Source organism: Macaca nemestrina, chromosome 12 (genome assembly GCF_043159975.1).
Source record: "Macaca nemestrina isolate mMacNem1 chromosome 12, mMacNem.hap1, whole genome shotgun sequence".
Lineage (NCBI taxonomy): Eukaryota > Metazoa > Chordata > Mammalia > Primates > Cercopithecidae > Macaca > Macaca nemestrina.
The window spans coordinates 40423327-40451123 of NC_092136.1; the positions used below are offsets into that span (position 1 = coordinate 40423327).

At 33.6% G+C, this 27797-nt stretch overlaps 1 protein-coding gene across 3 annotated transcripts in view; it reads right to left on the minus strand.

Annotated features, from left to right (window-relative positions):
- Positions 1 to 7840: 7840 nt before the first annotated feature.
- Positions 7841 to 27797, minus strand: part of LOC105499099 (leucine zipper protein 2) — a 588465-nt gene continuing 568508 nt past the window's right edge. For 2 of the 3 annotated variants that reach the window (XM_011771566.3, XM_011771569.3), the window contains exons 11-12: positions 17091 to 17168; positions 7841 to 16265 (exon numbers count right to left, since the gene is read on the minus strand). In XM_011771566.3, coding sequence (XP_011769868.3) covers positions 16161 to 16265; positions 17091 to 17168 — 183 coding nt within the window. In that variant the 3' untranslated portion in view covers positions 7841 to 16160. The remainder of the gene's footprint in view (positions 16266 to 17090; positions 17169 to 27797) is intronic. The other variant, XM_071074956.1, reaches the window with a different exon arrangement.

Consider the following 27797-nt stretch of genomic DNA (forward strand, 5'->3'; position numbering starts at 1 on the left):
TACAATTCAAGATTGAGATTTTGGTGGGGACATAGCCAAACCAGATCACCCAGTTTCTGTGACTTTAGAATGAGTAACTTAAGGCTTAAATGAGATATACTACAGAACTGCAGATAGAATTATAATTCATATCAAAGTGAAAAATAACATTAGATATGTGATATGATTTGGATTTGCGTCCCTGCCCAAATATCATGTTGAGTTGGAGGAGGGACCTCGTGGGAGGTAATTGAATTGTGGGCGTTCTCATGATAGTGAGTGAGTTCTCAGGACATCTGATGGTTTAAAAGTGTATGGCACGTCCCTGTTCACTCTCTCTCCTCTTGCCTACAAAGAAGTTTCTTGCTTCCCCTTCACATTCCATCATGATTGTAAGTTTCCTGTAGGCCTTCCCGTCATGATTTCTGTTAAGTCGGTTGAACTGTGAGTCAATTAAACCTCTTATTTTTATAAATTACCCAGTGTCAGGTAGTTCTTTATAGCAATGTGAGAACAGATTAATATAGCATGTCAAAGACAAAAACAAACAAAAAACCTAAGGGAATTGACTTTATTATGGCTATTGCAATAGGGTGAGGATCCAATATCTGAAACAGTGTTTCTGGGGGTGGTTTCGCCTTATGCTTTTATAGAAATGAGTGTACAAGTTAAAGGAAGAGTGATGCGCAGGAGAAATTTCAGTCAGTCACTAAAGAGAAAACATTTATTGCTGTGTTCAGCTGATTCAGCTGGCTGTATTTATCAGATCAGGCAAAATGGGAAAAGTCTGTTCTGTCTTGTCACAGGTAAACAGTGGAGTCATTTGTGAATCTTATAAGAGTCATGAGAAAGTGTGTCCACCTGTTGTATAAATCATCTGGAGAGCTATTTCCTGAAACACACAATGGTGGGGGATTTCATAACTATCATTTTTCAGAAGAATAGGGTTCAGGTAATGTTCAATATTGTCAGGTACACCGTGCCCTTATTTCTATTATACATAAAATTTGGAAAATAATGCACCCCGTCACGGAGATGTTATGATTGCAATGTGCCAAGGACACAGATAGCATTTTATATTATTTATTCATTATTATCATTGGGGCGATTTTTGTATCATCACTTTAGGAAATTAGCTGCTGAGTTAGCACCTCTTTTTCCTTCTGTTTGCTGATAAGGTAAGAAATAAACTCCTCGCTTATTTTTCTTGTGTGGGCAGAGTAGCGTCTTTCTGATAGATTCACTCACAGAGCTTCTATGACACGCAGTTGCCTGGTTGATGCTGACCTACCAAATATGGGGCACTAGACAGCTGCCAAAAATCTTTAGTTCTCTGAGCACCCAAAGCTACTGAGTATAAGGCAGTATCTCCCCAGAACTTCGTTTTATTGATCTGTGGCCTAGTAATTTACCCACATTTATTTCCCTAGGTGATCTGGTCTGTGAATTTGAAGTATGTACCTTACGAGAAATCCTGAATATGTAGAGTCAAGGAAATACATTAATAAGTAAATGAAACTCACTTAATAAATATAAATCATTACGATTCTGTTTGCCTGCACCCTATTTGCCTCAGGTTGTCCAATCCAGAAGTAACATTTGCTTTTGAAATGCCTATGAAATTCAGGCTGAAATTACTCTGAAGAACAATTTTCTTTTAATGACTTTCTTCCCAAATAATATTCATCTTTAAAACTTCAATTTAAAAATGGATAATGTAATGTCACACATATGCCATTTTCTCAGCTGCAATTTTCAAAAGAATGAGTTCCTTAAAAATAGTTCTCAGAAGAAGTGACTATAATTTGCAACAAATTAGCTTAAGCATAATTTTAAAAATACAGAGTTTAACCATTACCTGCCTTTTTTATTGGCTCACCTGTGAAATGACATTTATAGCATCTCCCGCTTATTAGACCTTCAGTTTCAGGAAATTCAGTCTCCTTTTTGGGGAATTATCATGATTCAAGACCCTCATTCTAACATAACCCTTAATCACAACATAGCAATGTGTACCAGCCCCACGATTCCATACTAAATCATCATATCACTTTCCAAGTAGAATTTAAGTATTAAAAGTTTTTCTTAAGATATAAAATTTTATTATACACATGAATTGGAAGAACAGCAGACAATAATACATGCACAGTTAAACTGTGAGTTGCGTTAAAACTAAACTGAAAATTGGAACAAGATGTTCTGCATTCAAGTTACTGTCCTGTCATTTACAGGTATTGTGACATTGGACAAGTTAGTTACTCTCTATGCATTTCAAATATTTTTAAGGATATTAATGTTGAAATATAATATCTACAAATATAAATAATAAAACATAATTATAATGTGAATAGTATCAATGATGCTTGACCCATAAGAGTTGCTGCATAATAAATTTACCTTTCTATGGAGTCAGTAGTCACAAAATATATATTAATTCACTCTTTCATCCAACATATGGTTAATGAATATTACATGCCAAATAGTGCCCTTGCCTTCACTGGGTGAATTTATAAAAATATACTTAAAAAAGAATTATTTCGATAAGCAACTAATATCACATCTTCTTACATACTCTTAAAATTCTTAAGCTACTCTTGGGAATAAATACAAGAAGGGAATTGTGTATTATAAAGACAATATGGAAGATAGGACACATATATTGGATATGTGGAGAGCTGAAAGGAAGTTGAAACAAAAACATTTTGGAATTCAGAGGAAGTTTGAGTTGACTATCAGAATGTTAGAGGGTATAATAAATCTACATTTGTCTAAGAGAAGGCTAATTTTATCAGGTTATAGCATTTTTGTAAGCACTAGTGAGCTCTGGCATGACATTGCCATGCATTCAGGTTACGTTTGTATCCCTCTGTGTTTTGAAAGGAAATAGGATTTCTAGCTGCTGCATTTGAACAGGGAAAGAAGCTAATTCATTTGGTCATGGATACTGTGGTAGCCACAAATATGGATCTATAAATGAATTTGGAGAAAATTGATATTTATATTATATTGAGATTTGCGATTGAACAGAGTATGTTTCTCTGTGTACTTCAATGCTATTTAATTTCTTTCTTGACATTACATTTTTCAGCATAGAAATCCTGTACATACTTAGATTTTTGCCCAATTTATCTTGGTTTCATTGGAAATGTTGTTTTAAACATTCTATTTCCATTTACATATACAAAAATAAAATTAACTTTTCTGTGTTGACATTGTTTTCTATAATTTTCACTTATTACTGGGAGATTTTTTGTTGTTCTTTCATTTGGTTTGAATTGCCTACACAGACACTCATAATATCTGTAAATAGAGTTACTATCATTTTTTTCTTTTTAATCTGCTTAACTTTGTTGTTGTTTTGTTTTATTTGACTCGTGAAGATTTCCAGTATAATGTTAGAGTGGTAAATATGGACATTCTTCTCTTGCTCCCAAATTTAGAATAAACAATTCACTTCTTAATTATTAAGTGTGATGTTAGTTGTAGCATTTTGTAGATGACATTTATCTATAAAATAATCGTTTCCTTGTCTTCCCAGTTGCTGAGAGTTTTATCATAAATAGATATTGTATTTTGTGAAATGTCTTTTATGTATCAATTGATATAATCTTTTTTTTTCTTTTTAGACTTTATTATACAATATTAAATTGGCTGCTTTTCTTATATTCAATCGTCACTGTATATCTGAGGTAAATTCCATTTGAATATGGTATATTCTTGTCTGTATATATTGTTACATTTTATTTGTTTCCATATTTTAGGGGTTTTTGGGTATAATAATTTGGGACATTTGTTTGTAATTGGCTTTTTTGTATTGTTTTCATCTTGTTATTGAATTAGTGTTGTAACGGCCTCATAAAATGACTTGGCAAATGGTTCTGCCCCTTTTCTGAAATTGTGCAGAATTGATGTTATTTTACTTTTGAATCTTTGTACCTGATACACAGCTGTTGAGCCAGAAGCCAGATCATGTATGGCATTGCGAACCTTGGTGAGCAGTTTAGAGACTAAGTAATGGAAAAGTTGAGAACAAAGAGTGAAATTTTCTGATTTGCATTTAATTCCCTTAGCTCCCATCTCCTTATTAAAAATTTAAGCTATTATCTTGACTTAGAGACTACATAGAAAAAATAAATAAAAGTAAATACTTGAATTCTTGCTGCTTGTTGAGGGATGCAAAATAGCAGCTTCCCTGAATCAGGCCAACTTTACTCTGTGATCTTTGAAAGCATGTAACGGCCTGAGGCTAACACTATAATATATTCGAGATATGGGTAAGTTCAGGTTCCTTAATGACCTACCCAGGAGCAAACTTGTTGAAAATTATTACTTTATAACCTCTTTTAAAATCATTGATAATAACCAACTTGTTACTTCACATCATTTATCGGATGATGGTGGAGGCAAAGTTCTAGCTCCAATAGTTTCTAGCTCCTTTATCCCTCTTTTCCTATCACCATAGATTTGTTTCTCTACTAAAAGATGTATGAAGGTTCCAGTCACATCGAAAATCTATCACCAAACTCGAAAGCACCTTATCCTGATAGGCAGCGAGATAAAATTACAATTCAAAAGAAATGGAACAATGGCATAAAAATAATGAAACCAATAGCTTCCAAAAGGGGCTATTAGGTTTGGTACAAAAGTAATTGTGTTTTTTGCCATTACTTTTAAAGGAAATTAAAATTATAGAGTTCCTATTACCATCAGTCTGCATGACAGTCACTTACATAATTATTGTTAGAGTAATTATAAGTATTATTAGCCACCAATTACCATGTTCATTATATTAATACATCCAGTGGAGAGGGAAAACAAAGCCATTACCTTGCCAATTTAGTGAGAGATTCTGGTCTGACATGCTGATTGCTGTATAAGAAATAGTCAGAAATGGGGAAAAAAGCATCTTTGCTTCACTACAGGCTGAAAAGCTGCAGTATTTGGGATGTGGTAGAAAAATCTGTCATAATATCTGTGTAGTATAATGAGGAACATTGGAACACGGAAAATTTGCCTCATGAGGTAGATTTCATATAAGAGAAGAATTGGACAGCTATAGATGTTAATAGTAGTTATATAAGCAGTAAGTCAGGCATTCTTCAGTGCTTTTAAACCTAAGTTTGTGTAGGTTCATCTTAATTCTTATAAAAAGTAGACTCCTTTGATCCAATATGAGAAAATCTGTTTTAGTGATTCTAGCGCATGGTCCAGGAACTCTATTGTTGTTATCCTAACCCTGCTAAGATAAGGTTCAGGGTATACACTAAACACTAGATGAGTAAGGATGCACTGTCTTCCAAATTTGTATCCCAGTTCTGGTATCATGTACTTTGGATAAGTCACCTAAAGTATTGGGGTGATTGCATTCTTAATCTGGCAAACCAATCTACTGTAAAAATAAATTTATTTTGCTAAAAGTTGCCATGTCATTATATATGACATAATGCCACAAAGTAATTTTAAACAAAGTAAGGGCAGAGTGGTGGGGATAATGGTACCATTTTAAATAATCAAGAATAATCCTTCTAATGCAGTGACATTTCAGTAGAGAACAGAGAAGGGTAAGCTGCATAAATATTTAAAGAAACAGCATCCCAGTCAGTGTGCAAGTACTAAGACCCTGAAATAAGAGCTTTTCAGCAAATGTAAGGTACAGCAAGGAGGCCAGTGTACTTAGAGGAAAATAAACCACTGGGAGAGTGGCGGAAAATGAGGCAGAGAGAGAAGTCAAGCACAGTATGGCCTGGTAGGCCATGATGAGGATTTCATTATTTTAAGCATAGTTCTCATGAGATTAGAAACCATTTGATAATTTTAAACAGTGGATTGTCATGATATAACTTTTTTTTTTTTTTTGAATCAGTATGGACACCATGTGGTGAATAGACTGCGTGGACAAAGGTGTCACAGAATGACAGTTGAGCAGAATATTAGGGTAGTTCAAAAGTGTAAAAACTTTGTATTTAAAAAGTATATTGGATATATAAATCTCAAACTTTCTGGGGCCTTTCAGTTCCACAAAGACCTCATCTCATTTACACTCTCAAAAAGAATTTCCGGGCATATCCGGAAGTCTTTTCACACATTTTTCTTTAATAAAGAAAAAATGGGAAAAAGGGAAAGCATAAAGAAGTCCATGAGGCTTTGAAGTAGGGATGAAGAAAGATTGAAAAGGAAAATTGATGCTTCTATTTCCCTATTGAGAATCAGAATCTCATTTCAAAAAGTAATGAATGTGTGTAAAATTATTTCCACCATAAAACCTGAAATGAAGCTTGGTTTTGATTAATGTTTTATTAGTGTTTTAAAGGTCTCTGTAGAATTAATACTAGATCAATGCATGTTTAAAACTTGGAAAAGCAAAAAAACAATTTGGAATTTTCTATTAATAAAAATATCATTAAATCTTATAACATTTTTATTTCTATATCTACTCAATTTCTAGAATGAACTGTTGCAAATCACTTTAGATTATAGCCTATACTACATCTTACTAAAATTATATCATTGCAAATAAGGATAAATCAATTTGTCATTTTTCCACAGATGTTATTTATTATCACTTAAGATTAGATAAGAAAACAAAATTTAGAAAATAATTTATGCCGGAAGGTAAAGGAAATGAAACATTCTTATAAAATCTTGGGAAAGAAGTAAACAGAATTCTGTTCTCCTAATTAGTATTTGTGACTCACAACAGGAGACAAAATTAGATGTTTTTAGAAGAAAAAAAAAGTGTGACAATATTGAGTATATAAGATGGAGAGTCACTTCATGCTACTACTCAGGGATTTTAAGAAGATTATCACCATATCTAAGCTCTTTACTCTTAAGAAATATGAGTTCAACATAAGTATAACTAGATAACTCCAGTCTTTTACTTTAGATAATAACATTAATATAGTTTCTTTAGAAATAAGACACATCATATCTCCTGCTCACTACATATAGACACCCTCCAACACACACACACACACACACACACACACACAGAGACAGACTGAACACATATCCAATTCCAAATGCATGATAATTTCCTTATTATGCATTTGCAAATGCATTTCTATATGTGTAAATACCCTTAAAACATAAATAATTATCATTTATTAAATGTTTACTGTGTGTCTTATTCATATAATCTCATTTAATATTTAAATGAAATAGTTATTATCTTGAGGTATGCTATCTTATTATTCCCAATCTACTGATGGAAGCACTGAAACACACAGAGACTAGCTAATTGAGAACACAAACATAAAAAACTGATTTAAAAATGTAATGCTAACAGTCTACCTCCAAAGCATTTGCTTATAAACATATTTTACCACTTCTATGGACAGTTATGTGTACACTCCTCAAGGTTGAGACACATGTATGCAGCAAAGTAACCTTTAGAAAATCTGGCCTAAAATAGTGTATTTCAAGACACAGAATTGAGAGCCAAGTTCAGGAAGTCTTCTGAGTATTTCATTTAAAAGTCTACCACCACAATATCTACTCTAGCCTTTGGCCTAAGTACATGCATCAACCTTTAGAAAAAATAATTTGTGAGTTTGCATTGTTTATTCATATTTCATGGACTAGTAGGAGATATTAAATCTTACGATGTGTTGGAAAAAAAGAATTATGTACCAGGTCACCTGGTAAAGTTGAAGTTGATAGAAAATAGATAATTTGAATCAAACAGACATATCTATCTTCTGTTTATCTGTGAAAATAAAATTATATAAAGCACATCACATCTTAAGTAAAAGCCCATTAACCTTAGCAATTCCACCATGGATTAATTAGTGTTTTATTCTGTACATAATAAACATGGATTTTATTGTAATTAACCCAAATTTCAAATAAAACACAGAAAACAAAGTAACATAATTTTATTTTTTATAAAGACAATAAGACAAAACCTTAGCAATGTATTTCCTCATAAACAGACATTTTCAAAAGTGTATTGATTTCAGGGTAAGCTATGCCTAGAAACTTCTACAGCAAATACCTGTCATTAGAACATTCTCTTCTTATCAGTTAAGATAAATAAAATACCTCTCTTTCCTGGATCTTATGATTACATTCTTTTTTTTCTCTATCAGAATACCTTTGTTCCAGTATAGTCACAGTGGATATTATCTAGTGTAAATACTTGCAAAATTTTCCTCAAATAAAAAATGTTTTGGTAACAATGAAGATCATCTCCAAAATCCATTTGAGGTTACATGCATGCAGAACCATGCCAAAAGGAATCCCCTGCTTTAGTGCATCCAGCAAATAGTTCCAAATATAACTCTCTGGTCTAGGTCTAAGTGTAGATGAATGAGAAAACATAAAGAGGCATATGAACCAAGCCTTTGTACTTGAGAACTGAGGATGGCTACCCTATCAAATAACTGAAGTGGTATGCTAATTTAGTGTGTTCACTTCCACAGCATGAATTAGCACAGTGTGCTCACTGCAACAGCATTGGACTCTCACTTAACTATAAATATGCAGTTATCTACTATGCTCTTAGAATTCCTATGTTCAAATACTATGAAACATGTAAATGGAATCAGGGTATAAAAAGGTACTCAACTGATCTATATATGAAATGTATTCAACACATATAACATATCATAAATATACATATAGTGTATATTTTGATGAATTAATATTAATGAACATCATGAAGGCATGTACATCCATGTGGAGAGATGTGAACATATGAGGTTATTTATATGCTAAATTTACCCATCCACAAATAAGAATGTGTACAAATGCCAGAGAGCACAAATGTGTATGGAATTCCTATAATAATGCCTACAACAGGCCTATACAAACAAGAATATGCACAAGCACAAACAATGCACATATTTGTCCATAGGAACATACATGAAAAGTTATTAGGTTTCAGTTAATAGATGCCATGTCAATGGGTAAAACAAATGCATCATAGGAATATCTAAAACTTATTTGGAGACTCAAATACCAAAAAGCCTTTAGGTGCAAACTCCCTAAATGAAGTGATAATGAAAGAGGAAATGACAGTGTTTTTTTTTTTGTTTTTTTTTTAATGTTGTAGAGAAAGATCTGCTCTAATTCCTCATTCAAAAACCAGTCTATGTATTCATTGTGGAAAGTGAGGGTATCTCAGTGTTTATACTGCCCCAAACCTCAACCACCTTCTTATTCCCTTACTCATATTAAGTCGAATACTTACAAACAGGCTGTTTTTCCTCCAAAGAGAATAAAATGTGAGAAGGCGTATTCTCTTTCAAGGGTATTAGAATTAATTATGTCAACTTAATAATCTAATTTACTTTTTGGACACACCTAGCTGATCTCAAGTTCTGATGATTTGAAGAACATTTATCATCTATCTCATACTTTTTCAAACTTGTAGTTATTAATTCGGCTAATATTCATTAGAGCACCTACATGGTCAATGAGTAATGACTGGAAACACATCTAGTAAATAATTCATTTTTATTTATGACCCATCTACTTCAGCAAGATCTGTCAAAATCACCCAGACTTGTCATTCTTAGTGGTTCTTATGTGCAGAGTGTCAGCATCACATTTTACTCATGACCCACTACAGGGTGCCTTCTTTTGTGATCATCCTGGATAGAGATGTGGCCCAGGAAGGCATGCTCATTCCGCAGTTAACCAGGTATAGAGGTCAACCGCTTCTTCCAGGAGCTTCATTCAAATCATCCTGCATTTTCTGTGAACAAATACATTCTATGTTTTTCCCAAGATGCTACTGTGTCTACAAGCCAAGAAAGGAAATGGTGTTCTCTAAATAACTAAGGAATTTACGAGTGGGAGAGTGCTAAGAAAGGGAGAAAAGGGAAATGCATTCACACCACACTGATTGATGATGCAAATGCTGTAACCACTCCACAGACAACTTCAATCAATAATTTTAATATTAAACTCAGGGCTTTTCAAAGACAGGGAGAGAGAATACTACAAGTTTAAGCCCTAGAAATTAAGGTTTATGGAAGAATCCTACATTTCAGGATCATTTATACCTAATAGAGCCAGATATTATAGCTTGCAGGAAATAGGAAGCAATGATTCTACCATATGATGCTTTCCTTTTTTTGCACAGCACTAATTAGCAAATATCTAATTATGTGAATTCAAGTTTGCACTTTCAAATATTGTTAGCTAGTATCTAATACCAGAAAATTTCCTTTTTGAAGGTTGGAACATCCATACAAATATCCTATTTTTATTAAAATTAGCTTAATATCATTTTCTCCATCAAGCCTGTACACAGCTAAGACATTCAGATAGTCCTGACTCTATGCTATGGTATGCTATAAAGAGAACTCACGTTTGTATTTGTTGCAGCAATGCATTTATCTGTATGCTTCCTTCATTAATCATTGTCTCTCTTTTTTAAAACTTGAAATTCCATCAGGGCAGGGCCCCGGGAGAGCCTGCATGTTGAAGTTGTTAAATGCATGGATTCCAGTAACTCATTTCCAGGTCCATATCTCCCCTCTTCCTCTTGCTAGCTGTATGATTTGGGGTAATTTAATTGCTACTTCTCTATCTCAATTTCCTCAACTGTGAAATAATAATAACTGTAATGTCTATTTCAAAGAATCCTGAGAATATTTAATACATTTTTTTAAATCACCTAAAAGAATGAATGGTGTAACTGAAACATACTGGTATCCATAACTATTACTTTTGCTTACATTTGGATCCTCAGTAACAAGTAGAATGCCAGGCACATATCAGAATCTCAAAGAATATTTATTGAATGATTGAATGGCTGACTGAATGAACAAATAGGAAGGAGGGATCATAGAGATCCTCTTGATCTGTGACTTTCAAATTACTTTAGACTTGGACACCCTTTCTCCAATAAAAGTATATGCACATTATATAAGCCCAACAAATAAATTACGTAAAATAATAAATATTTTAGTTGAAGATGAAGGGATTATAGAATCCATAGTCCTGGGCTGGGTGCGGTGGCTCACGCCTGTAATCCCAGCACTTCGAAAGGCCGAGATGGGCAGATCACCAGATCAGGAGATCGAGACCATCCTGGCTAACAAGGTGAAACCCCGTCTCTACTAAAAATACAAAAAATGGGCATGGTGGCAGGCGCCTGTAGTCCCAGCTACTTGGGGGGCTGAGGCAGGAGAATGGCATGAACCCGGGAGGCAGAGCTTGTGGTAAGCCAAGATCGCGCCACTGCACTCCAGTCTGGGCGACAGAGCGAGACTCCGTCTCAAAAAAAAAAAAAAAAAAAAAAAAAAATCCAGAGTCCTATCCTCTTGATATTCATTTACCTCTCGGCAGCCCTAGAGTTATTTCTACTAAAGAGTTAGGGCTAGGTCTCTTCAGAAAGTAGAAGAAAATCTCTGTTTTAAGCCAATTGCTTAAGACCCAATAGGTTAGGAAACGAATGCTAAAAGAAGTAACCTGTGCATGTCCAAGTGTGTGTCAGAAGTGGGTGTCAATTAAAGACTCATAAAGTCCACGTGAAATATTTCGATTGCATTGACCTACATTTCAAAATTTACCCAGGAGTGCCTTATCTACTCTGCTTAGAAAGTCCCAGCCACAGGCCTATTGCTAAATCTTTCAGGAAACAAAAAAAAAAAAAAAAAAGTTAAAAAAAAAGATAATCTAAGAACAAAACAACACAACAAACAAAACAAAATGCTTATTTTTGTTTCTTATGGTTCTTTGTTCTCATGCCAATACATGCTCCCTTGCTGCTCGCCTGCTTGTTCCCTTGCTGTTTCAGCATCTAAATTAATTTATTCAACAAATGTTTGAGCATCTTCTATGAGGCAGCTAGCTCTAAGCACTTGAGATTAATTTGTGAGGTGATGGATATGTTAATTAACTTGATATAATCATTCCACTACTTGTGTGTTCATATATAGAAATACATCACATTGTACCTATTACATATCACAATAATAATTCATAAATTAAAAATAAAAATTTAAATTAAAAAAAGACAAAATCCCTGTCACCATGGAACTCTATATTTTTTAAAGAAAGCACATGCAAAATAAAAGATTTTTGGGGCACCGGAAAAGAAAGATTAAAGAAAATTTTAAGATGCTATTTAAGAAAAGTTCTTAGATCCTGATACACAGAAGCAAGTACCATTTTTAATGTTCATATCTGCTTTTTCAATTAGTTTATGTAAGATAATATACATTGTATTCTTGTAACAATCTTTATTGAAAAAAATAGGCCATCTTTCAGCATCTTTTATTCTTCATCATTCGACTGTTAATATTATATAACACAATCCAAATGAACACATAGTTTGGGGAAGTTTAGGACTATACACACGACTAAGAAAATGTCTCCTAAGTAAACAGTATGTGTTTTCTTCACTCTCTAGGTCTGGCCAGTTCAACCTATTCTATGGTACGCTATGGTGTCAATAATTATTTCAGCCTCTGCTGCAATTAGTGCTAATTACAATACCTGAGCTATAAAAATAAAAGATTTCATTATAGCAAAGTTCACAAATATTGTTTTAGTTCGGTAATCCACATTGCTCATCTAAAATAGTACATTTTCTTTACATATAACTGTCTTAGACTTGTAATTGAGGATATTTTATGAAACAGATCTGTATCTGAAACAGCGCTATGATGCTAAACATCTGCATAAGGAATGAAAAAAAGTTAGCCACCTAGTTTTTTCAATATTCAGATACTTGAGATTACACAGAAAACCACATCCAGATGAATGACTGAATTATTCACTTTTCTTCTGAGAATTTTGGCATTGGATAAGACACAGCACTCATTTAAGTTTAATGCATTTTAGGAACAGGTTCAGTTTACATATTTAATGCACATAAAAGAAAACACAAAGCCAAAAGAAATTTCTAATTTGGAAACAAATACATCAAATACATAGCATTGATTACTATTTTAAAATAACTATAGAGAAATACAATTGTTGGTTCTGGTTGTATCTCTATTAAAGCGAGTTATTCCATTGGAAAATATCTTTTTGCTTAATAAGAATCAATTCCATATTTTTCAAAATGTAAGTAATCTTTCACTGCTTATCATTACAGGTACATAATAGAATTATACTCTCTATAATCAACATTTAGGTTGATATTTTATCCCATATAAGGACGGTTGGGATTTAAGTGTTAATTCCTTTAAAACAACATCTGTTTATTCAGTTGTTAATTAAAAGATGTAACAAATGGCCCCTTTCTCATACACAAATTCACAAATGTAAGAGAAACATTTTTAACTTATCTGATTATATTTTAAAGCAATTAGAAACTGAGATAAATAAAATGTATTCATTAAGGTACAGTCATAGAATATACTAAAAAAGAATCTCAAACTTAGCTATTAAAAGGAACTCCTAAAAATATTTTTAAAGGTCTCGTGCTACAAGTTTCTTTTTGTTTTTTAAAACAAATGATGCAATGAATATAACATAGTAAACTTTGCTGGATGTATAATGCCATATATATTTAAAGGGAAAAAATACATTGGCCGGGTGCGGTGGCTCACACCTATAATCCCAGCCCTTTGGGAGGAGGTTGAGGCAGGTGGATCGCCTGAGGTCAGGAGTTCAAGACCAGCCTGGCCAACGTGGTGAAACCCCGTCTCTACTAAAAACATAAAAATTAGCCAGGCATGGTGGCAGGTACCTGTAATCCCAGCTACTCGGGAGGCTGAGGCAGGAGAATCACTTGAACCCGGGAGTCAGAGGTTGCAGTGAGCCGAGATCGCACCATTGCGGTCCAGCCTGGGTAACAAGAGCGAGACTTCATTTCAAAAAAAAAAAAAATCATATGGATCCAAAGCCCACTTGATCAAGCCAGGAATTAATAAAAGAAATTTAGAACATAGAGAAAATAAACAACTTTAAAATGAAGCTTGATAAAAACGTGATTAATATCAACCTGAGTTCTTACCGTTCAACATGTTATCTCTCATGACAATTTCAGAAAATAACAGCCTGATTCTCCTTTTTTTTCATTCCAAAGATGCTTCAAAACATGCTGTGCTAGATGACATGGTGAATAACTTTCCATAGGACCCACAGGGCCTACAAGGGAAGTTGGGCCCCAGGGTGGAGGTGGGAGACTGAATATAAATTAAAAATAAATGATCTGCTTCCCTGTCATGAAACTATGGAGATGGTTAGGGCCACTGAGCACAGTGGGAAAATTACAAGGAACAGGACTTGCGAGACTAGCAGTATTCTAGTTTCTATAATTAAATTATTTTTAGAAATATGAAGGAGTCAGCAGAAACTTCAGACCTTGATCTTTTATTTTATCCTAGTGACTTCATCTGAAAGCTCTATAGATCATCCATAAAGCTAATTATCTTTTTTTCTTGGGTAGCTGGTTTTATGAAAAATGTAAATGCCCCTTGATTTACAATAGGGTTACATACAGATAAACAAATCCAAAGTTGAAAACATTGTAAGTCTAAAATGCATTTAAGATACCTAACCTATGGAAAATCATAGCCCACCCTAACTTAAACCTGCTTAAATGTGCTCAGAACATATACCTCATCCTACAGTTGGGCAAATTGTCTAACACAAACCCTATTTTATAATAAAATGTTGAATATCTTGTGGACCATGTATCACTAGCCCTCCAAAAAAACAAACAAAAAAAATTCAAAATTGAAAGTATGTAGAAATTATGAAGTTTTCACGGAATCATCAAAAAATCGTTAAGTTGAACCACTGTGGTTGGCATCTGTCTGTGCTAATAAATGACACTGAACCATTCTGAAAATAGAATTGCTACATAAATACATGATAATGTTACTTTTACAGCTAATGATATTTTCCAATTCTCCAAAACTTTAAATTTATTTCAATATGCCATTTTGATCAGAGGTATGCCATTAAATCTCAGAATCTAAGTTCATCTATTGATTACACATTTCCTTTAATATATTTTTATTAATTATCTTCTAGGATACACTGATCCAAATGTATATATTGTGGTTTGACAGATCCATCCTGTAAAACCAATGGTTTAATATACATTCTACAGTTGCAAAAAGGTTCTAAACAAAAGAAATGATTTTTCAGTTCAGACAACTTAACTGTAGTCATTAACTGAGTCTGCAACTTTGAATGTCCTATGAAACCTATTAACCAGATAATTATTCAAGGGTCAATTCCACTTGCTTGTGAGCTACTTTCCAATTATTCATGAGTGCATTTATTTGATTAGTGATATTCCTATAGAAAATCAGAACTCTTAAGGATTAACACTGCCATTGATTTATTTCAATAACACATTTGTTTTCAAAAAATATGCAACTGGGTTTATTGAATCAACATGGCTATTGTACTTTCATCAAACCCCTGCTTTGTAATAGGTATTACCTGCTTTCATATTTGTATTTTAGAACTCACTCTTCATTCCCTACTCCACTACCCAACTTCATACCAAAAATCCTGCCAAGTATTTCAGACAACTTGGTTATTAACTTGGAGTAATTGCAGTAGACATACATAAGAGATGTGTCTATAGAATGCCAAAATATTTAATCGTGTCAGAAATTTAGTCATTCATCCAAATATTTTGTCTATATGATGCCAAAAATACTTAATGAATTATGTTAGCTGACAAAATTCTTGACCCAGAATTGTCTTAGCATTGTTTAGACAAAATGATTGTTAGTAGTTCAAAATAATACCAATAGCAATAAACACCATCAAAGAAACAACGTATTTAGGTTGGCACAAATTCCAACCTTGAGGAAAGTGACTTCAGTTGGCTCATGTGGACTAAACCCTTATAGATATGATTGTAATTTGGATTCTAAGAATGCTGAGAACCCACAATATTTTATTATCCTCCAGTTGATTTTGACAACTACATCATAGAAGTACTAGATATCCAAACGAACCAGGAGAATTACATGTTAGATAGCATTTGAGTTAAACCAGACCAATTTATATGGGGCAATTTACCGATGACAACAAAATTTTTATGACTGTGGATATTCATTTCAATTAGGTTATTGCTTAAGGATCATAATTGGTCTGGAATCTTTGAAAATTTGTAGACTACTTTATAAAGTTACATAAAATTGTGAAAAAGTTGCATGCTTTAGAAACAGTATTTCTATCAAGCTTGTGGTCTAAAAAGAGTATGAAGACAATAGCAAATGGACGTTTTTAACACAGTTTCTTAGTATTTACAGTATTTTTTCTTCTCTAGCTGCCATCCCTTCAAAGCTGGTCAATGGTTTCTCTGGGGCTTTTTTCACCTCACATTCAGAACAAGGAGGCATTTGCAATTTCTGTTAAACAATACAGAAAAGACAATTAAAAGAATCAAAATAAATACATGTTAAGGTAAAAATTGAAAAGTCTAACAGAATAAGAATGAAAATTCATAGATCTCAACAAATATCTTAGAGAAAATGAACACTGGACAGAAATGAAACAAATGTAAAGATGTTAATTATATTTCATAAAACTACAAAACAATATTTTGTCTAAAAAGAGCAAAATGTTTCAAAAACTATTTTGAGAAAACTTTGCCCAAACCATTCAATTCTGTTTTAATCTAATTCAAAGTTTGAGAATAAGTTAAATCTAACTCAACATTTTAGTATTAAGTGAAATAAATATTAAGAATGTCAATGATATAATATTTTTGGTCAAGTATAATAAATTACAAATAAAAATTCAGAATTAAGCTCTAGACTTGTGTTTATTTTGTTTGCTTTTGTAAGCAATATGTACTTCTTTTCACCTCGTCTGCTTCCTCAAATCCTCTTTAATCTACTTTGTCCAAAAAGAAATATATGCCTGTTTGATCATCCCTGTTTATTTTTGTTTTGTTTTATTTCCTGGTCTGTGAGAGGGAGGGTGCAAGTGAGGGAGAACTCCCTTCTCCCTTGACCTTCTGAAGGCCTCACATAGTCAAGCCAAAAGCTTAGTAGAAAGCAGAGCAGCCTTGGAAAAGCCCCCAGGTGAAGACACTATATAGTATATAGTATTAGCTATATAGTATTAGCAAGTACAACATCCTGCCCCAGCTAGAGCAAGAGAGAAGAGTGTTAAATACAATGGATTCAAGAAGTGCTTTTTGACATAATCAAAATGAAACAAACACATACCTGTGGGATAGGCTCAGTTTCTGCAGTGGCATTACTTGGAGGACTTTCTTTGTGCGTCATTGAACAGGTTCTGCCTTCCTACAAAAATAGTAATTGAAAATACATCAGTGAAGTTAAATAAAGAAAGCGGGGGGGGTAAAAACACTCTCTTGAATTCTTCCTGTTGAGAAGATTCTATCACTTTGATCCATACTGAAAAATCAAAAGCTACGGACAAAAATCTTCACCACAGCAGTGGGATTTCAAGGAGAGATCAAATATTCCTGGCTGGTGTGGGGATCACAATGGTGCTTATGGCAGTCAGCTACGACAAAGAAGTACGATTCCAATGGAAAATTATTTCCCTGGAAAACATTTAAAAAGAAGTAAAATATTACAAAACTACTATATCTGCAATGAATCCAGACTCTGTGATTCATACATGTCAATTATTTGAGTGCCTGCAGGAACATCAGTATTGCAAGCTAGGAAGCAATGTAACTAATATGACCACCAATCTGTCTTGCATAAAATCCTCATCATCTTTTTTGAAAGATAGTATTTCTGGAACTAAGATCCCAGGAATTTTACTGGCCAGAATATCTGATCTTACTTATTAGCTTCAACAGTTTAAAGGAAGATGAAGTGTTAGCAATAAAAAAAAAAAAAAAAAAAAAAAGATCCACTTGGGCTTCACTTCCATTTTAACCAGGGTTAAAATATTCAATCCTCCCTCCCTCCCTCCCTCCCTCCCTCCTCTCTTCCTTCCTCTCTTTCTTTTTTTCACTTACTGATAATTTTCCTCCTTCCTCTCTTCCTGTCTTTCTTCTTCTTTATTATATACATACTTTTAAATTAACAGCAACATACGTGGTGTAAGAATCTGCATTTGTGTGTGTGTGTGTGTGTGTGTGTGTGTGTTAGATTTCTCATAATCTTTTCCATGTGCAAGACAGAGCCTAACAGTTTAATAATTTGTGAACACTAGGCCAGGTGAAATGGCTCACACTTGTAATCGCAGCACTTTGCAAGGCTGAGGTGGGTGGACTGCTTAAGCCCGGGAGTTTGAGACCAGCCTGGGCAACATGGTGAAACGTCCTCTTTCCAAAAACAAAAACAAAAGCAGCTGGGTGTGGTGGTGGCACATGCCTGTGGTCCCAGCTACTTGGGAGGCTGAAGGGGGAAGATCACCTCTGCCTGGGAGGTTGAGGCTGCAATGAGCTGTGATCATGCCACTGCACTCCAACCTGGGCTACGATGTATCAAAAAAGAATATATATATATATAATTATACATAAAATTCAAGACCACTGGCCCACTGATATCAAAAAAATAAGTTTCTTTCCAAGCAATGAACCAGGGGATAGAGAGCTAAATTGACTTTAAACTCTGAAAATTCTGAGTAGAAGATAAAAAGGCCTAGAGGAGATTAAACCTACTCTAATTCAGATTTTAAAGGTTATTTTACATGCTCCCTCTATTCTCATATTATATTGCTCTTAATTGAACACAAACCATGTATCTGTACATTTCTTTGCCCATGTGTGTGCTACCCCACTTCCTTCACTGCAGGCCCCTGAAAACCAACTACTCATTTCTGCCATATTTCATCTTTTCTACTGCTAGACAGACTCAGTCACCCTTCTGGGCTCTAAAAGTAATGCTTATAACAACTTTAGCACTTACCTTTGTTTTTATATATGTAATCATGCCTGCCTCCCCAATATATTGTGAATAACTTTAAGACAGAGACAACATTTATCGCCACTAGATCACAGCTAGATGCCTACCAAAAAGTGGTCAATATGTAATCTCTAAATAAATAATAAATAATTTTAAAATATTGGCGATGTAATAGTTCAATACTTTAGAATTTTCTTTTTTTTATTATACTTTACGTTCTACGGTACATGTGCACAACATGCAGGTTTGTTACATATGTATACATGTGCCATGTTGGTGTGCTGCAGCAATTTTCACAAATGCCTGCTTTCTTTGGCCATATTTAGGCACATTTTATACACAATTGGTTCTTCTAAATAAGCCTACAGTATACAGAAAAAGTGAGATTGTCACGATTAGACTAAAAATAGCTGAATTCTTAACTAGCTTATTCTAAATACTTTTTAACTACCTAATTCTAAATATTTTTTAAGTATTCTAAATACTATGTATTCCTTTATATACATAGAGGAGTCTTCTACCCTGCCTAAGGAAAAATATTTTTATCTTTTCTTGTGGTATGGTATAATTTATAACTGGAGCCTCACATTTCTCTGGGAATATTATAATTACTCTGTTTTGCTGTAATAAACCAACTGGCTGTTGTTTTTATTATTCTTGCATTTACCCTTTGGAAAATTAACTAATTGTAAGAAATCAAGCTCAAAAAATGTAGTTCATAGAGAAAGTCATTTGAATAGTGTAGGATTTCCCAAAATGCACTTGGTAAGATTGGAGTTTATGTCATTTAAGTTTAGAGAAAAATTGATTTCAACATTAAACAGTTGTATTTATTGTAGTTCTTCTCAGAAACCTCAACATACAATATCTTAAAGTTTTGATCTTGAATGATCTGATCACATAATCACAGGAGGTGGCTGCTAAAAAAACACTCCAGGGTGATAATTCTGTCCTACAAATATGGGGTTTGCATTTTTAATCGGCATGCTAGCAATTCAAATATACCTATGAAATTTGATTTTCACTTCATAATGCACAATATGTTATAAATCTCTAAGAAGGAGATATAATGTACATATTTCTTGAATATCTTTGACTTAAAATTCTTTATGTATAAAGCTTCACTGAGGTCATTGTCATGAGGAAGACACTATGGGATTTGCTATGGAATATATTTCATTAATGTTAGCACAACCAACTATTTGAGATAAGTCTTTGATCATCTGAACAATGAAAACCTACTACATTTCAACATTAAAGAAAATATTTTGTGGCTAGAAGACAGCTGTAGCTTTTTTGATACTTTTATCTCATAATGAATAGTATCTTTAAATTTACTCTTTCTGTGCTTCACAGGCATTGTGGAAATTTCATAAGATGGTTCATAAAATTGTTAGTGAGTCTCAGAGACACACCAGAGATAAGGCCACAGTACTATACTGCATAGGTTTTGTGCTTTAATAAAGCCTTTTACTACACTTAAACCTTTGCTGAAATAGAGCTCAATTTGGTGAGACACAAAGGGTGGGTTTCTCATAGAGTTCCCTCACTCTGTTGCAAACAGGACCTGGGATATCAAAAATTCCAGAGAACTGTTGTGAAGGAAGGCAGGACAAATTTGGCCTATTACCAACACTGTAGTATAAAAGTAGTTTTGACTATTGGTTAAAAGTGCTTTGGAGTGAAGTAGACTTTGGTTTATGTTTTAGCTCTGATACTTATCCACTGATGACCAAGTTATTTTTCTCTGGGCTTCAGGTTCTTTGGCTGTAAAATGGATCTATTTCTTTATGGAGTTGATTTAAGGGTAAAATTAGAAAACATAAACAAGTATTCAGCATAGATTAACAAATAGTAATCACTCCTTTTTTTTCTTTCTCCTCATTTGATTATTGTTATCACTATCATTAATGATTACAAAACAATACTTATGATCAGTTGATACTGACATTATTTTATGTCACAGAAACAACAGCGATGCAATTACCAAATATAGAAAAATAAGAGGAAAGGTAGAGAGAAGGAAAGGAAATAAAGAAAGTGCTGAGTAGAGGTACTGAAAAACATTTCTTACTAATGCTTCTCTTTAACAATGAAGGTAAAATATAACAAAAAATAATTAGGTGGGAAATTAAAGAAAGAAAAAAAAAACAAAATTAAAAAGAGAAATAAGCTTTCCTGTATTAGGCTAACTTGTTTGAGACACAGCAACGGGCACAGCCCAGACCCAGGGAACGTCTTGATAATACTATCTAAGAAGCCAGGACACAAAGGTAAGTGCTCTGGAGACTCTCCCAGCACTCTCTCAACATAGCGAGAAGAAAAACAAATTTTCCTTTGTTTTATAATATGAGTTTATAGATTCTTGTTCTCTGTAACTAGTAACTTCAAGTATTTTGTTTTATATAAAAAGTACAGAGAATGTCACATGAAGCCTGAGCAGGCCTGAACTACAGCTGTCTAGGCACCATAGTGAAGGTTATAAGATAAACCAGTGCAAGGCTCTTTAAAGCAAAACCTAGATAACAGACATCTGGTTTGCTTGGCAATGGTCATGTGTAATCCTAAGTTATGAACTTGTCACAATTTAATTAATTGTTCTGCGTCTGTATCCTTGTTTTTGCTCAACTGTAACTGTAAGCTTGCTTCAAGTTAGCCCACCCTCTTTTTAAAGTGTGTATAAAAGTCAAGTGCTGTCTTTGTTCTGGGCCTAGTGTTTGTATGTTAAATCTACTGGGTCTGAGTGCACTCAATAAAGATCCTGCTGTATCCCAAGGTCTCTCTGATCCTCCTGATTCTGCAACAAATTTTTGATACTAATGTTTTGCTTTGGAAAGAAAAAATGTTTGAGAAAATATAGGTTTCAAGATGATACCAAATTGTGTTTATATATTTAAAGATTTATCCAATAAAACATGGGTTTAGAGTTACAATGTGAATCATTGAATATAGAATTAAACCAATGGACTTACTTCTAGGGAAGTTCCCTTGGAAACAACAGAATTTAATTCTTAAAAGAAAACCTCTTCATTCAAAAAAGCTACACTACATTACACAGTACGAGGTGGGGTCACTGAGAGAAAACAGGCATTTACTGCAACTATAGCTAAGATCCAAAGAGAGTAGCCAATGTTATCTAAAGAGTAAATATAATTTTTTAGACAACTATTGCAATAACTTTTGCTTATGCAAATATAATTTTGTTTTTCCCTTTATGGCCACACAAATGAAACCTAGACAATCTAATAAATTATCTTTGTTATCCTTAAATTACCTCAACACTGACAGTCAAATTGAGCTTCTAAAATGGTTCTATACTTTAATCATTCATTCCACAAACATTTACTGAGTTTCTATTATGAGTCAGGCACTGACAGAAAATAGAACAATAAAAACAGTCAAGGACTTTGATGTCAGTGGAGGTTATATTCTAGTGGAGAAAGCACAAATACATACATAAACAAGAATATATAAAAGAGAGTATCAGAGAGATTTAAGTATAATGTTGGAAGATGCCTGCAGGTAACCTCTGTAAGATGAGAGCACAGGCTTTGAGGTCAGGCATATCTATGTTCAAGCTCCAGTTCTTTCACCTACTAATTATTTATTGGGGGAAGTTCTGCAACCTCCTTGGACTTTAATTTCATCAACTGAAAATAGGGATATTAATATACCTCACAGACAATTTCTATACATTTTAAACATAAATTCAATATGTTAGTGTATTTGCGTGACATATTTTAGATGCATAAGAATCATTTGTTTAATTATTTCAGGTGCCTAAAACCAGTTACATTTTTTTCTTTCCATTGCTTTTACGTTTATATGCTTTTCCATCATGTGTGATCTAACATGTAAAATAGACACATAAATATATGTGAAGTAAATTAAGGATGATAATTCTGTTTCAACTTAATTGCTGTTTACATATTTACTATAGATTGTAACTGTGTCAAGTGATATCAGGATACAAAAGAGGTATGTTTCATAAAACACATTGATCATACTTCAGTAGGTTCATAACTTATAAAATTGCATGACATGGCCATTGTTAATTGTGCTGAAAATGTAAGATATACACATCTGTTTTACCTGAATGGTTCAGTGTCAGTTTACATGAATAGGGCTCTGTGTCTCATCAGTGGAATTTTTGGACCCTGCCACAAGAAAAAACTTTAAGGTCACAGCTAAAAGTGATTCAAAGGAAGGGAAACTTTCCATGATGTGAACTGAAGGGCAATAGGAAAGTTTGAAGGGAAATAGAAAAGTTTGAAGGGCAGTAGGAAAGTTTATTCTTTTTTATTTTGTCAGGCAATTTATAACTTTAGTCTTCAGTAACACACACACACCCACATACACACACACCATTCATAGTCACTCACAACGCCATTATTATCAAACTTATATATGAAATTACATATCTGAAACATATGATCTTTAAATTGTTTAATCTATGGAAAAACAATTATTTTACAACACATATTCTAAAAATTTCAAATGCTAGTTATGGACTTAACTGGGATATTTTGACAGGCAGGATTCTAAGATAGTCCCCATGTTTCTCATCCGCTGGTGTGCAAACATTATATAACACCCTCCTCTTCAAAGGTTCTCACAGGCAGACCCTATGAATATGATGGTATATATAACTCCTGTGATCAGGTAGTTGGTTGGCATTTTAATAGAAATGGAGATTATCTAGATGTACTTGGTTTGTCAGTTGAACCTAGAAAGATAATAAATATCTTATTTTTGCTTTGCCTTTGCTTTGATTATTAAACTGCAATCTATTTACTGGCTCCACATTTTTTGAAGGTGGACACTGGATAATTTTGTAAACAAATACACTTCTGGGAGATAGGTAATATTTAAATAATTTTGTGAACATAATATATAGATAAATTTAGGTGAAAGGATAAGTTAATCTTTTCCTCATTTGTCTTTCTCCTTAACTTCTTTTTGCTACATATACTGCTGGCTCTTTCATTTCTTAAAATTCTGTGTTTCTTAATGCTCTTCTCTTAATGTTTTATTATCTAATCACTTTAGTTCTCATTCAACTGAATCATTAAATGAGTAGATTCCCATTTGGATGTTTGCATAGGTATGCAATTTTAGATTTTAGATATTAGATATTATTTTAGATTTTAGATATTGACATATAGACATGTATACCATCACTTTTTATTTTCCTTTGTTAATTTTTTTCAGAATATATATTTTCTGCTATTTTATGTATATATTAGTTTATACACCCACACACACATACTGCCAGGTGATTTATAATTTATAATTGCCTGACATACTGTGTGTGTGGGTGTATAAACTAATATATACATAAAATACATATATTGTGTATTACCCACTGGGATAGCATGCTCAAGTGATCAAAATTGTTATTATTTCCAGGTGTTGCATGTGTAGCTGGAGTATGAAAATTGAAAATAAATAAATGTTAATTTATGAATTAGTACAGTATAACTTATCAGGTATCTGTTATGTACCAGATGCTGTAATTGATTTGATATATATTTCATGTGATTTAATCCTCATAACAATACTCAGATATTTTTGTCTTTTTTACACATGAGGACAACAAGATCAACAGAGCTACATAACATCCTCAAAGTCATAAAGCTATTGCTGTTACAATTGAGGCAAAGTCTCTTGCTGCAAATTTGGGATCTTGCAAAGATTCATATTTTCTTTCTCCCATTTTATTATTTAACTATACAATATTTTAGATTTTGACAGCACCTCACAGGTTGCAGTCTCAGGTAACAAGACAGTTTGTGACAAAACCAAAAAATGTTTCTCATAATATACTTTTGCAATATTCTACCAAGATCCCTAAGTAAATGGTTGGTACACATTTGGGCCTGATGAATCACTGAGATGTATTATCCAGAAAAGAAGACAATATCACTCATGGCTAATTAGGACAATCATTGATTTCTTCATGAAGGAGGAACTGAGGCTTGAGTGATGAATAAAGTTTTTTGAGGTAAAGTCATGAGGACAAAAAAGCAGAAGTAAACATTCTGTAAGTGAGGGGGATGCATGAAAGGTAGCAATTTTGAGGTAAGCTGAAATGGGAAATACTGAGATGATTAGAGTAGGTACAGTTTAGGAACTCTGAGGCAGCTCAAGCAGCAATATTTATACTGAATCTGGCAGACATTAAGTGACAATTACATTGTAAATATCCTGCAGTAACATGCCTATGTTTCTAAGAAGTCAATGCTTTCTCTATGTTGGAATCTAAAGAGATTTATGAACAGCACTCTACAGTGATCATTACATACAATACTTGTCCAAACTTGTCATCAGTACGACTCTCTTCCTCCAGCGAAAGATTTGTAATCTATATGATTTTTTTAAGTATCCCTCTCTGACTTCCAGATCTTGTCAAGGTGGCATCATTTTTCTTTTCCCACATGGCTGACAAGAAGTTGAAACTTGGCTACTTTTGCTAGAAGTTAGGTTTTAATACTCAAATATTTGGAGTTAGAGTTCTCAAGATTATTTCATGACTCTATTACTAAATTAAATTACAAAACTGAAAGAAAAATGCATAAAAGTTCCTTTATTTTTTATCATACTATAACTTCTGGGATACATGTACAGACTGTCCAGGTGTGTTAGACAGGTATACACGTGCCATAGTGGTTTGCTGCACCCATAAATTCGTCATCTACATTGGGTATTTCTCCTAATGCTATCCCTCCCATAGATGCCACCCCACAACAGGTCCAGTGTGTGATATTCCCCTCCCTGTGTCCATGTGTTCTCATTGCTCAACTTCCACTTATGAGTGAGAACATGTGGTTTTTGATTTTCTGTCCTTGTGATAATTTGCTAAGAATGATAGCTTCCAACTTCATCCATGTTCCTGCAAAGGATATGAACTCATCCTTTTATGGCTGTATAGTATTCCATGGTGTATATGTGTCACATTTTCTTTATCCTGTCTATCATTGATGGGCGCTCGGGTTGGTTCCAATACTTTGCTATTGTGAACAGTGCTGAAATAAACATACTCGTGCATGTGTCTTTACAGTAGAATGATTTATAATCCTTTGGGGATATACTCAGTAATGAGATTGCTTGGTCAAATTTTATTTCTGGTTCTAGATCCTTAAGGAATCTCCACACTGTCTTTCACAATAGTTGAACTAATTTAGAGTCCCACCAACAGTGTAAAATTGTTCCTATTTCTCCACATCCTCTCCAGCATTTGTTGTTTCCTGACTTTCTCATGATCACCATTCTAACTGGTGTGAGATGGCATCTCATTGTGGTTTTCATTTGCATTTCTCTAATGACCAATGGTGATGAGCTTTTTTTCCTATGTTTGTTGGCCACATAAATGTCTTATTGGATTAAAAACTTAAACATAAGACCTAAAACCATAAAAACCCTAGAAGAAAACCAAGGCCATACCATTCGGGACTTAGGCATGGACAAAGACTTCATGACTAAAACACCAAAAACAATGACAACAAAAGCCAAAATTGACAAATGGGACCTAATTAAACTAAAGAGCTTCTGCAGAGCAAAATAAACTACCATCAGAGTGAACAGGTAATTGACAGAATGGGAGAAAATTTTTGCAATCTATTCATCTGACAAAGGGCTAATATCCAGAATCTAAAAAGAACTTAACACATTTACAAGAAAAAAATAACCTCATCAAAAAGTGGGCAAAGGATATGAACAGACATTTCTCTCAAGTTCCTTTTTAAAATGACTCAGTCTCTCTGTGCCTAAAACTACATGTAATCAGAATATAATTAACTTCCCATACCAAAAACATAATTTTATTACTTAATGATAATGAATCTCAACCCAAAGGATAATAGACGTTCAGAGTTTTCCCTTTACATGTACTCACCAGAAACAACAACAAGGACAATACCTTTTGTACTTTTAATTGCCATATGTAGGTTCAATATCTCAACTCAGAGGATTTTGAGGATTATGGTATCTCAGCTTTGAAAACGAAACTTGCAGATGATAGAAACAGACAACCTTTTTGTGGGTAAGCTGTAAACAATTTTTCATGAACACAATTCAGCACGTCATAGTCTCCCTTTCTCTTTCAAAGATAATGGCATTTACCCCTTTATTTCATTGCTGGATTGTTGAATTAGACTTTAAACTCTCTCTAACGTTGAATTAGACTTTAAACTCTCTCTAACCTCATCTTTTTCCAACCCAAACAGATCAGCCATCAGAAATGTCTTCCTAAAATGGATTTTATCATTCTAACTCACTGCATAAAAATCAATTGAAACAAACAAGAAAAAATATCTCCCACACACAAATATGTGACTTCCCATTGCCTATAGAATAAAGCATGAATTTAGTTAAATAGTACTCAAGATCATTCATAATGTGGCTACACTTAGAGTCCCTTAGCAAATGTCATTGTCACAGGTTTTTACTTATTCTTCAAACTTGATGAGCAAGTGGATAACTTTAAATCTTTGCTCAGGCTTCTTTTTGCCCCCAAATGATCATAAAACATTATTTTCTAAACTCCCAAGTATCATTTAATAAGCAGTTCAAGTTATAAATCCCCAAAGATGATAAATCTTGTGTTGAAAAGCTCTATGCAATTATTTTATACTCCCAATTCTCCTGCCTCCCTTTTCCACTGAGAACATCACTGGACAATGCCAGAGTGAATGAAAATTTGACTCATCTTCAAATAGCCTTTTGGTTATGTATAACTAATAGGAAGAGCTGGGAGATTTTCCAGCCACAAAATAAAAGAAATAACATCCCCCAAGAAGACAAAATGTTGTATAACATTCTGAACTAGCTTCCCTAGAAATCCTCCTTCCAACAAATGCTCATTTGGAAATCTGGAAGGTTTTTATGGTTACTATAAAAAAGCAGATTCTGCCAAATTTTCATTGTTGTTCCTCTTACTATTTGTGTGCTAAGCATGACAAATGAAGAGGCAGACAGAGAAGATAGATGAAATTAGAAGGCTGGAGACTGTTTTCTTAAACAAATAAGATGTGTCATAGAACGTGG